The sequence below is a fragment of the Panthera uncia genome, assembly GCF_023721935.1.
Source record: "Panthera uncia isolate 11264 chromosome A1 unlocalized genomic scaffold, Puncia_PCG_1.0 HiC_scaffold_17, whole genome shotgun sequence".
Classification (NCBI taxonomy): domain Eukaryota; kingdom Metazoa; phylum Chordata; class Mammalia; order Carnivora; family Felidae; genus Panthera; species Panthera uncia.
The window spans coordinates 139,268,286-139,281,625 of record NW_026057577.1 but is presented as its reverse complement, the minus strand read 5'-3'; the positions used below and the strand labels follow the sequence as shown (position 1 = coordinate 139,281,625).

General features: G+C 42.7%; 1 protein-coding gene across 1 annotated transcript in view; it reads right to left on the bottom strand.

Annotated features, from left to right (window-relative positions):
- The window catches only part of RETREG1 (reticulophagy regulator 1), a 127,537-nt gene that overhangs the window by 9,707 nt on the left and 104,490 nt on the right, over positions 1 to 13,340 (bottom strand). Inside the window, exon 4 of the mRNA XM_049648267.1 lies at positions 747 to 873. Within this exon, the coding sequence (XP_049504224.1) occupies positions 747 to 873 (127 nt within the window). The remainder of the gene's footprint in view (positions 1 to 746; positions 874 to 13,340) is intronic.

The window sequence follows — 13,340 nt, the reverse complement described above, 5'->3', positions numbered from 1 at the left end:
TTTGCATCGTAACTGGAAAAACACTCGTTCCATTTACATCATCCCTATGAGTGTCTTTGCCAGAGGTTTTCTTTCTTAAATAAGTCTTAAATAAACCAAAAATCTCTACTTTTTAGACTAAAAGGGAGACTCAGTTATCTCCAAAAGCATCCTCAAAGGGCTATCTGTTCACTTCATCTCCTTCTGACTTCAGCACTGGCCTACATAATATAAACTGACATTTTTTATTGAATTATAACTGACATGCAATATTATATGAGTTTCAGGTGTACAACACAGTGGTGAGTTTCATCACTGGAAGCTGGTACTTCTTAATCCCGTTCACCTATTTTGCCCATCGCCCTGCCCTCTTCTCTCTGGCAACCACCAATTTGTTCTCTGTAATTGTATGTCTTTTTTTTTTTTAATGCGTCTGCTTTTAAACTGAAATTCCTCATAAGATATTTTTTTCTCCTCGGTCTGGCCCATAAGACCTATCATCATTCATTTTTGTTAATGAGTTAGATAAATATGCATAAAATAGAAAACTAACACAATTTCAACATATAAAGTTGAGGATTTTCTAGGGCTAACACACTAACACTTCTGAACCTTGCTAATGTCAGCTTCATGGCACGTGTTCCTAGCGTATTAGATCCAGGATTGGAGAACCCTTACAAGCTGGTACATTAGGTTAATTCATTCGTTTCCAATTTATGGCACATTTTAAAGCACACACAGTAATTCTCCTGTACTGAAAGACTTGCCTTGCCAGGGCTCTGCTGTTTAAAAAGAGACATTTCTTGAAGAAATAAGCTGAAATTCATCCATGATTCTGCAATACAGTGGCTGAGCCTCGGTCTTTCATCCGGTTTGGAATTGATAACTTCCCAGCTAAAGAGAGAAAAAGAAAACAACGAGTTTTAGCCGAACTGCTGATGATCCATTCAGCATTGCTTGTTTCAGCAAATATTTCTGGAGCACCTACTATTGGCCACACTCTCTGGAAACGACCTGCGAATTCAGAGGTGAACCAGCCAGATACCTGCCGGATGAAGCTGATGCCCTGAGAGAAGAGATACAGGCTGAACAACTAGCTACACGATTATCCCATTGCAATGAAGGGATCGCTGAGGGAGAGGTATAGGGTGGGGGCTTTGGGACATCTCTGAAGTCACTTCTGTGCTAACAACATCTGGATTAGTAGTAGTTTATGCCGAGGGCTCGGAAGAGTTCCAAACAGCACAGTACGACATACGAAGAGACCTGGAGCCAGAAGGAGACAGTGACACCATCCCACAGAGCCCCACGTGTGGCTCCGCAGAGTCGGCCAGAAGAATAACGCTGCCCGAAGCTGGGAAGGTGAGATAGGACCTCATCATACTGGGCCTTGAGGGACTTGTTAGGAACGTTTTGAACCTTAAGGATAGGGAAGCCACAGTGATTTTAGAGAAACATTGGCATCCATCTTCTGACCATCATCATCGTCATCAACAATGCCTTTTCAGTATATATTCTGGTTAGTCAACTCAACAGAGTCTCAAAGTACCTTGTCTTTTTCTACTGTAACTTCTCCCAATCGTCATGGTAGAATGTGTTGGCTGTGACGCCTGTGTCAGGCATGTGCTGTGTGTCCCTGACCTCGTTTTCCGGCAGGGACCTCAATAAGCTAACACCAGTAACAATCTCCCCAGGAGGAAGGCATGCAGACACAGGGCATTCCCTCAAATACAATGACATCGAGTTCAAATCCCACTCTTGCAATACTAACTCATCACGAAAATATACCAGTTCAAACAATCTATCGAGGGCCCCCAAATTCATTCATTTAATGGATAATCATTAGTACCTACCCTGTGGAATCTGCTGCCATAGAGCTAAGGATATGGCAATAAATGAATGTTTCTTGTTAGTGAACTATCATCCGAGCTATGACAGCAAGGGAGTCAGGGTGAGAGGATCTCTGGATTCAAATCCAGTCGTCCTAAGACAAATCAAAACTACCCTGGCCCTTAGATGTTCAACTCCCCAGGGACTGTGTACATGTAGGTTCTATTTCTTTTTAATATACCTTGAACACTAAGACAATTTGTAGATTAGATAATTAAATTTCCTTTTTTAATACAAATTTTAAGTTATAGTTAAAGAAATGCATTAAAAAAGAAAAAAAAATTCCTTTTCCTTCCTCTTTATTCCATCAGAGTCAACTAATGCTCTTCCAGAGAGTCACTGAGCTATCATCAGTTCTCCAGGCAGACACTATTCCACGAGGTAGACACTTGCCAAATGATTTCCTGCCTATCATTAGAAACGAACTTTCGGGGACGTTTAGCTGTTAGGGAGAGAGTGGTTTATGTATTCGTTAACTCTACCCTCCTCTTGAATCACCGTTGAGCAAGTCTGTTTTCATTGGTGACCAAATCTAGCACTGGGCTCGCCTACCTCATGAATGATTCCAGACGTATTAAAGGAAACACTAGGCGCACGGAAGCCACTATCTGTAACAGAATTTTGCCAATACGCCTGTTTAATGGGAAAAGATTTTATACAGGAGTGCAAAAACCTCCAAGTGGCAAAGGAAATAAGATTATTAAACTGTGGCCTCCTTTCTGAGAACAATCTGTTGCAAATCGGCTAGGCTAGGCTAGGCCACGCTCTGTTTTGCTGGGACCATACAGTTGACAGAAATAAAGACTTTCATTTCTGTTCCCCGCGCATATTTAGTATTTAAAGATTTGGTTGAGCGGTTTGGCAAATATAATTCTAACAAAAATGAATGAAAAACTTATAACGAAACGGTTTATCATTGTCTTAATGATTCAAATGGAATGAATGAACATTTCATATTTTGAATCAAACTTAAAATATATTTTTGTATTTATATAGGATAATGAACAGATAAAGTGAGTTGTGCTCAAGCAATGAAAGGTGAAGTAGCACTGGAAATGAATGAACTCTGTTTATATATGAACCTCAGCATCATAATGTTGAGAAGACAATCGCAGAATAACATACGATATTATTTCATTTATATAAAGCTCAAAATCGTTCTAGCTAAAACATTATTTAGGCAAGGAAATGATTTAAAAAAAAAAAGATTCAGGAAAGTGGTTACCTAAGGCATGGGATGTGTGGGGTCGGTAGGGAATGTGACCAGCAGGACACATGGGAGCTTCTTGGGTATTGGTCATGTTCTATTTCTTAACTTAGATGAAGGTTACATGCAAACTTGACTTACTACTGTCCTTTAAGCTACACACACACATGCACACACACACGGATGTATACATACATGGCCTTTACTTGAAAATTTGTTGATACTTAAATGTATAATCATGCTTTTTATTTAATGAATAACATTCTAATATGAGTATATCTCACTTCACATTCCATAGTCAAAATAAAAATGTTGCTTAAGTTTTTGCCTGAGTTTATTTGTGAAGCAAACATAATATTTCTGCTAGCGAAAGCCATAAAAAATAGTTTTTGAGTAAGCTGTACTTCATAGATGCTGAAACCCTGTTCTAATACTGCCTTTAGGATTCATATCTCAGAAGTGACATGACATTTGTGTACAGTTTTCACTATTCTAGTAAGTAAATATCCTAAAATTGGAAAGGAGCCTAGTCTAATACTAAATTAACTAAAATTACCTAAATTATCTCTATAGAAATAATGTTATGGTGAAGTCTTCATACAGTTTAAGGTGCTTAATACATATCACAATGACTTAACTGAAAACTCTGTCTTACATTTAAGGATCTTACCTATTTTCCTAGTGGGATTCAGGTGGATATGAATAAAACTCAGTATCCGTTCATCCACTACCTTATTCATTTCTTCAATTAAAAGTTATCAAGTTCCCCCTTGGTCTTACATTATACTCAGTGTGTTTGCTATTCTAAACCAACACAAACTGAGTACCCGTAGCCCTGTCCCTCTCTGTGTCTACTTGGTGAGAAGGAGAAAAAAAAAAAAAAAAGAATATTCAACTTGCAAATATTTTCCATAGCCATACAAGGACATTTTTATTAAACTACCTCCCCTTTGGAAAAAAGGCTTATGTGACAATATTTTAGGGCAATAAATTCCATGGTTATTTATATTTGTATTAACATAATAACCTTAATAATTCCAATTGATATTTGTGAATTATTGTTACAATCACAAACAGAAATGAGAAATCTATTGTGTAAAACATGAAAATATTATCTAACCAAATAGGTTGTGAAAAGAATAATAAATGAGGAAAAAAATGTATAGGTCATGCTGACTAAAATTTGGTGGAAATATGTATGATTTTAAAAATATCCAAACCAAAAGCTAAGAAGAGATACCACTCCACTCTTCTTTAAATGAAACATGCGCCCAGAAGAGTTACTCTCTTGGAATTTCATAATAGTTTTAAAATGTCTAGCGAGTACTCCTGAGTACCACTGGAACATACATTTCTACTGTCTTCCATTATATATGGTCTACCATTAATGGATGTCATGTCACCAAATTTCAATTTAGGTAACACAGCTACATAATGTATCACTGAATATCTAACATAGTAATAAAATTTAGAATGAAACAGGGCACTTAATGTCAGCTTTTCAAAGTCTTATTTTGCAGATGAGGAAAGTGAAACCCAAGTCTTCTCAGCTAGTTCGGGGCAGAGTCATGACCTGTGGCCAAGACTCCTGATTTCCAGTAGTTCTTGTTCCTTTAAAACATGTGCCCTCTTCAAAGACTGGGTAAATCCAGTGACCTCCCTTGAAGACACGACATGTAATTTAGAACAAGGAGGAACATTCTATGTTCCCCCTCACTCTTTTCCAGAGTAGAGAGGAATGAGGCGTGACTGACCAATATCAACACGGCATCGTGAGGACCCACCCTTTCCAGGAAAAAAAGAACACTTCCTGTGCAGAATCCAAATACTTAGCAGAGACTAAGATTCATGCTTAGCGGTTGGCTGATGTTTGAACACAGACGATGTACACGTACACACAGAGTTGCTACATAATGAAACTCTAGGTTTTCCTGGAGAGCCTCATCTGGAAAACACATGGCCAGAGAAAGGATCTCCTGTGAATATTGGATGATGCTGGGGAAACAGATCTTTTACATGGTGTGTGGCTGTCTTCCCACCATCCTTGGCGCTGATCAGCATGCAATGTAAGGCCCAACTAACATAAACAGAGGTTTACAAACAATTTGAGGCTTTACTGAATTCTTAACCCAAGACTGCAAGTCTTCTAAGATTGAAGCTCATCCGAGGGAGAAAATTAATAATGGCTTCAGTATAAGATTCCAGGGTCTATCTCTTTCCCCTTTAGTTTGAGAGAGAACATGCATTTTCCAGTAAGGTTCCTTGGTCCTTCCTCCCCACCCCCCACCTGACCCCCAGCTGTCTTCCAGCTTTCTCCGTCACTCATGCCCCCCTTAAGGAGTGAACTTGCTGCATGTTCCAGCCACAAGATAAGGATCAGTTAAGAGTCCCTCCCTCATGACCGTTCTACCCAGCTTCCCATCCTCTTGGTGGATGCAGTTCAAGTGGTTTCCCTGTCCCCTCATGGCTTTCAAATGGGCTTTGCCCAAGGATCTGCAGACGTGCAGTGCTTTCAAGAAAAGGTACCCAAGCTAAGGCCCTGGCAGATTCCATTTAGTTACCATCTCCTTCCAAATAACAAAAACTAAAGGGCAGATTTTTAACAAAGGACATTCTGCATGGGCAAGGTAAGCAATTATTTGCCAAAGAACCCTGAGCCAGGTGAAGTGCTTTCTCAGCAGCTGAAGAATTTATGGTTTTACCTGCCTGCGAAAGTCTAAGGAGAATAAAAATGAGGAAGATGGCTCCTTAGACAAGCAGCCTCACTTGGTCACAGAAGGGAGCTGAAGCTTCCTAGTAGAATTTAAAGCCAATATCCTTCTTTCTGCCATTCTTTCTGCCTCCATATCCTTATTAGAAATCGATTAAGTATGTACATTAGGGGATCTGGCCAAATTAATCCCTTTAGACAGTTCCCACACTGAGTGTGTGTGAACCCCTAGGGCACTGTATAAATAGCAGGCCTGGGGTAAAAAGCTCAGAAATCTACATTTTTAGTAAGTGTCCCAAGTGGTTCAGAGGCAGCTATTTCTAACCCAAAGCACCACTGCAAGAAATACCCCCATGAGAAAGTTACATAGAAATCCTGGTTCAAAAACAGAGACAAGAGGAGAATTTGCTTTAGGCAAGATGAAATATTGGGGATCCAAGACCAAAGAGGCTGGAGATGGCAGGACAGAGTGTGGGGGAGTCCAGCCTGCAGAAAGAATGTTGGCCATGTCCGGGGGTCCTGGTCTTCAGCTGGGGGCTATGGTACACGTGCATGAGGAGGAACACGCCATCAGAAGGGATGAGGGGGAGCAGGCTCCTGGGTCCTGGACCGGGAATCACACCTGGTCTCACTGACCAGAGTGGAAAACCTCAGAAGTCACAGATGTCGGGTAGAATACTCAGAAGGGTCTTGCATCAGTAGCAGAATAATTAGTCTTCTCTAAAGGCTGCTCTGCCCATAAAAGCCTTAAAAGCAAGCTCCAAAAGGATCAAACTGATTGAAAGTAATCTCACTGTGTCATGTGTAGAAATACGAAGTGGTGAATTTTTGTTAAGAGCCAAACAACTCACATGGTCAATATATATCTCAATAAAAAATAATGTCGACATTTTGTATTAAAAGTCAAACTTGTCTCTGTAGAGGTTAATGGCCACAGACATGAAATCTGAAGGCACCTGAATTTTAGAATGCAGCACACAGGCTCCTCCATTAGGGGGTTCTAGAAGACAGAAATGTGACACTCCTGTGCTCTTTAAAAATAGATCGCAATTCAGTAAGAGCATGTGCTAGCAGCTGGTTTCATCTCTTCTGCCCAAAGAGTCTCTGCGCACTAGAATATATAACGCTGAACAAATGGATCTTTGGTAGAGTGCACATAACCTCTCTGTGCACCATTTCCTTTCCGTTCATTTCCTTAAACACGCACGGAGTACAGGGCACGCTGTTAGATGCTGTTCCCAGCTCCGGGGTTTTAGTGATGCCTAAGGCACAGCCCCAACCAGTAAGTGAAAGTCTACATGAGACCTCAAAATAATCACACACACACACACACACACATACACGACACAGAAAACTCACCTTTATAAAATGATATTTACTTGCATCTAGGGCCATTGGGGAGAAAAACAGAACTTAAAACCCAGTTGGGGATTGGATGAGTGAGGAGAATCTAAGACTGCCTTTCCATTAGTGTTTCCATTAGTGTATACTTTACAGGACAATGGATCTTTCTAGCATATTCCAGGGAGCTTAAGTCAAAATATTTTTTATAACTGGAAGTTATTTTTCTAAAGCAAAAAAAAAAAAAATAGACTTCTTAGTATCTCAAACTTGAAATTCCTTCACATATTTCTGGAGTTCCTTCACATATTTAGAGTTGAGGAGGTCGCTAGCAACGACACACAGGCGAGGCCACCCAGGGTGGGTGGAGAGACGGAGAAGGGACAGGGAGCCAGGGTGCGGGCATGCTTGCTTGCGTGAATGCTTCCCAATGGTCTGCTTTTGGGTCTTGATTCTGTCAGGCCCAAGAGAAAGGCCCGAGGCAAAGCCATCCATGGACATCCCTCTGTGGAAGCCAAGGCCCTTCTGCCTTAGGCTGACTTCAGTTTGGTTTCTGGCATTTTCAACACAACATAAAGTGCCATACATTTCAGTAGGAGCAGTGGAGAAGTAGACCATATTTTAAATTATAAGGCAGAAGCAACAATCTCAAAAGAGTTATGGAATGAGATTACGGAGTTCTGTCTTACAGCAGAGGACATTGAGGCCTAGACACATTAACTCCCTTGCTCAAGGTCACAGAACTAATCCCCAATGGAAGAGGCCCCCACTGCATGAAACTGAGAATGCTCCTAATGTGCAGTGAGATGCAGGAAGAACACTCTGGACTGGAAGACGGGGGTCATTGCAAAGATGAGGAGGGAACAACAGTAGAGGAGTAACAAGCGAAGGATCTGGAACCCCTCAATGCCAAGCCGCCGAAATAAAACTTCTGAAACGCAGCTCTGGTTCCCAGGTGAAACTGAGGACCCGGGGGTTCGGATGCCTGTCTTCCGTCTCCACCACGTCAGCTGTTTCTAGTTCAGGTCCCACAGAGTGATTCCACAGCGTGTGGCAACGGTGACCATGTCCGCAGTTACCACGTGCTGAGCATTCCTGGGCCAGACACTCAGGAGTTAAGCACTCTGTGCATTTCCCACTGGGTCCCCTCCACCTGAGCCCCAGCCCGGCCGCCATCAGTACCACGCCTGCGAGGCAGGGACTGGAGGGCCTCCAACGTCTAGTTTACCCAAGAGACAGCAGGGGGAAAAGGGGTAGCGACCTGCCAGAGCCCCTGCTGCGGACAGCGATGGCATCTTCTCAAACGAGAAGGGTCTTTGGCAGCAATTTTCAATTGTAATTTATGTTTGTCAGGTTGGCTTCCCCATTAGACTTTCAATTCCATAAAGGAATTCACAGGCACGGCTCTGTCTTCGGCAGCTAACTGAGCTTGACATCGATGAGGCAATAAAACATTGAATGAGTGGGTGTGCGCAATAAATGCAAATTAAGATGAAAAAAGAGTATCAAATGTAGTCGGCGGTGGTTATTTAGCGACACCGTGCATGCTTTTTATGGACTTATCTTAATGCTTCTATACCTGACACAGCAGCAACAATTAGCATGTATTCCCTTAGACACATAAAAATATACAAAATAATCGACAAAAAGCCCTAAAAATTTGGAAACCAACTTTCATTTATATGGAATAGTTTTCGATTCTTTTTCTTGCAAAGGGAGAAGTTCGTTGTTCTTGCGATGGACAGTTCTTGCAAACTGTCTTCAAAATTAGGCAATTAGGGGAAGTATGTCTCCTTTATTCCAAGAAGCATTCTAAACTGGAAATCAGTGGTTTGTGTAGAATTCCTCCTGGCAAAACGCGGGTCCTAATGTTTGACTTCTCCATGGGGATCCCTGAATCCACGAGCGCCTCCTGCAGACACGACCCTCACAGGACTCGAGAGCATTTGTGACACCCACAGAGTATAGGACTGGGACCCTGTCAACTTGAGTGGGCCAGAATGCCAAGATCAACAAATATCCAACCTTCACATGGGACAGAGGAAAAGGAGTCCCTTTTTTGTTTTTGTTGGGCAACCTCAAGTCACTGGAGAACATTTTCGGATATTATTTCCTCTCTCTCTCTCTCTCTCTCTCTCTCTCTCTCTCTCTCACACACACACACACACACACACACACACACTTCTTTTTTTAAAATTTTTCAATGTTTTTTATTTATTTTTGGGACAGAGAGAGACAGAGCATGAACGGGGGAGGGGCAGAGAGAGAGGGAGACACAGAATCGGAAACAGGCTCCAGGCTCCGAGCCATCAGCCCAGAGCCTGACGCGGGCTCGAACTCACGGACCGCGAGATCGTGACCTGGCTGAAGTCGGACGCTTAACCGACTGCGCCACCCAGGCGCCCCACACACACACACTTCTAATCACTTTTTAGATTTTCCACATCTCCAGGAACTCATACTGCAATACTCACCTCCAAAGATGGTTAGAAGGATTCTGTCACACTATCTCTGGAGAATATACCTTATTTCACAGTCTTTGATTTTATTTTTATTCATAGGAGTTACAAATGGAAGCCAAACAATATTTTTCGGGAAGTTGACTACCTCAGTATCCCTTATCGGCAAACTTTTTAAAAAGATCAGTTAGAGCCTAAATTGTCCCCTACCAACCATGACATATGGCTGCTTCTACCATCACACCTATAAATACGCCTTGGCCGCGAGCCCGATGTAGCTTTTCATTCTCGGCTAGTGACTAACGGTCTCATGCTCTCTGCGGTAGAGAACATCTGTTGATGTTAATTCCTGTCAAATTTTTCTTAGAAAGGTCAGTCAATATCCAGTTACAGATTTTAACATTTCTTAGTGCAACGTGTTAGAATTTTTCTGAATCCCGTGGATACATAATATGTTCCTCCGCGTGCATGCGTGTTCGCGTGAGTGTGTGTAGGCAGAGAAACAAAATAGAAACAGAGATCTGTTTCTCTGCACAAACACTCACAGAATTAGAGCCGTGACAAAGCAAATAAGATGTGTCAACCAGAGGATTAAGTAAGCAAACACGAGATTAAGAAATTACATAGCACTCAACTTGAAACCTGCACTTTCTCAGACCAATTAGCCACGTGAGCAACTCCTCGCGAGGCCAGGGACCAGGAGGCGCCACCGGAGTGCCGGCTTCTTGTGGCCCGAGACGCTGAGCCTCACCTTCCTTGGGGCAACACAGTGTTCTGTTTGGGGCTCTCTTTTTATACCAAGTTTCGAACGAGTCAGAGGTGAGTCACTTTGGGAAAATGTCCCTTTCCCCTTCCAGATCAATCCTTTTTGTTGTTGTTGTTGTTTATTTATTTTTGAGAGAGAGAGAGAGAGAGGCAGAGAGAGAGAATCCCAAGCAGGCTCCACACTGTCAGCACAGAGCCTGACGCGGGGCTCGAACTCACGAATCGTGAGATCATGACCTGCGTCACCCAGGCATCCGCCCACCCCCATCAGTGATAATCTGGAAGGCTGGCACTCAACCGCCATCACTCAACTTCTTGTGTTATTCTGGTTTCTATGAACAGATGCCAGTCCGACATTATTTTTCAGGGTTTTCAATTTTGTTAACTTTTCAACAAGTAGACTTTCAGCAGGCCGGGCGAGAACAATTTAAATTCCATTACTAGCTCCGAACAAGCGCCCACTTGACACAGGCACGAGATTAAACACCCTTTCGTTCGTGAATGCCAAGATTTGCTTCAATCACGGGCCCTGGGGGAAGAAAAGGTTCTGCTTTAACCCCAAAGGGTGAATAATAGCTGGGATTCAAGAAACATTCCTCAAGGAAAACAGAAACTGTGATGGAGAGGTGAGTTTGCTAATTCAGATAAACGCCTTTCTTTGCATTCTACTCATGACTCACAATTTCCAGTGAAGTATAATCCAGAATCTACTGCCGCTGGAGTCAAAAGTTAACATCCCTCCTGTTTCTTTCGCTTTTGGCAGAGTTATAGGAAACCAAAATTTCTGTGACAATACAAAAGAACACATTTCTTACAGTGCAAAGACTGTCATTAGCAACAGAGCTCCGAGTTTTGTTTTCCAGAGACCTTACCCGCTGCACTGGGCCTGAATACGCAGGTACGAGCCAAACAGACTGAATGATCAAGTTCCGCCAAGTACTTTTGTGATGAAGGCCAATTAAAATTAATTTTGCTTGCATAATTCGTTGTCAGTCCTTGTGAAAGAGGGGCCTACCCTGGAGTGTGGCAAACCTGGAGTGACCATCAGTCACTGAGATACTTGTTCAAAGTGTTGGGCTGTTAAATTATGGGCCACATTCCCACCTCAGTCCTTTTATTTATTTTTTTTAATGTTTATTTATTTTTGAGAGAGAGAGAGTAGGGGAGGAGCAGAGAGAAAGGGGGACAGAGGATCTGAAGCAGGCTCTGTGCTGACGGCAGACAGCCTGATGCGGAGCTCGAACCCACGAACCACGAGATCACAGCCTGAGCGGAAATTGGATGTTTAACCGACGGAGGCACCCGGGCACGACCTCCCCGCCCCCACCTCAGTCCTTTAAAAGAATACATCTTTCACTTACCTTCATTTTTAAGCCGGCCACTGAATGACATCAGTGGCTTTTAAAGGAACATACCTTTACCAAGAGGATCATTCTTATCAGTCATAGAAAAAATAAGAATTTTATTATGATTTTTTTTAAAAGCTTACTTATTTAAGTAATCTCTACACCTCATGTGGGGCTTGAATTCATGACCCCGAGATCAAGAGTCACATGCTCTACCAACTGAGCCAGCCAGGCACCCCAAGAATCTCATTATGATCTTTCTTTTAAATGTTTGTTTATTTTGAGAGGGAGGGGGGTAGGGGCAGAGAGAGGGGGAGAGAGAGAGAATCCCAAGCAGGCTCCATGCTGTCAGTGCAGAGCCAGACCCTGGGCTCAGACTCATGAACCATGAGATCATGACCTGAGTCGAAATTGAGTTGGATGCCCAACCGACTGAGCCACCCCAGCGCCCCTCATTAGGCCATCTTAATGCTTGCTAAACCTTCAATCTTCTTCCCTCGAGAGCAGATTTTGAGAACAAGCTATTGTGTGACTACTGTGCACGTTCACGGTAAAACAGTACAACGCAGTACTCAACGATAGCACGCAAGGAAGACGGGTACGTGTTTGGGGGCGTGGAAGGCACAGACCAGAAAGAGGATGGTGGAGGTTACCTTCCTGACATGCTGTTGGATCTGGAAAGAACGTCTGTGAGGCAGAGGGATGTGTTAGAGAAAAGGCAGAAGTGGATAATGGCACATGAAATGTGTTATTCTGGAGGCGTCTTTGCCCCCGGGAGGCTGTGCAGTGGCTGACGGTACGGAGTGGGGACAGACCTCAAAGAAGTTATTGCTCCAAATGACAGGCTCCCTGGGAAAACATTTTGTTTGGTAACAATGAATGAATCCAACCTGTATGATTTAGAGAGCGTTTCTGTGGGAATGCATTTCCCCTACTTTCTCCTACCCATGAACTCGCGATAGGAATTCAGCAAATAATGAACTGAAAAGGAGTTGCCCTGTGATGTAGCTGTAAATGAACGGCCATCAGATGATCGTCTTAGTGTCTTTTATGCATAAAAACTTAAAGAGGTCCCCAAAACAGCTACTGAAAGAGTTCCTCCAATACTTCGTTTTCACTCACATTATTAATTTGCTCAGGAAACCTTAGCTTTAAAAATTACCATTCTCTCGTGAGATGTAATTAAGTGCAAATAAATGAGATTCGAATGATGTGGGCTGAACCTCATTATGCCAGCGAGCTGTCCACCCGTCTGCTCTTCATTTTTACCTACTACTACAGACATTTATCTCCGCCTCCAGAGTTCAAGTTTGGTGTTCAGGAGAAGCTGATGGTGGCTATGTGTGTCTTATGTGTGGGTTGACTGCCCAGCCAGAAGGCTGGAGACCATCTGCTTGCCCAGTATTCTTGCCATTTCTAGGACGTCACCTTCAAAACATCAGATGTCACAGCAAAGTGATGTGTGTGTTCACACCTAGCACAGATCCCTCTGGCACCAGGTTATATCCATGCCCCTTACTCCTCTCACTCCAGGTCATAGTTCCCCGGATTTGCTGGTCAGCAAAAGGTATGGCATAGTTGACTATTATTCCATTTTCTTCTTCTTCTTCTTCTTCTTCTTCTTCTTCTTCTTCTTCTTCTTC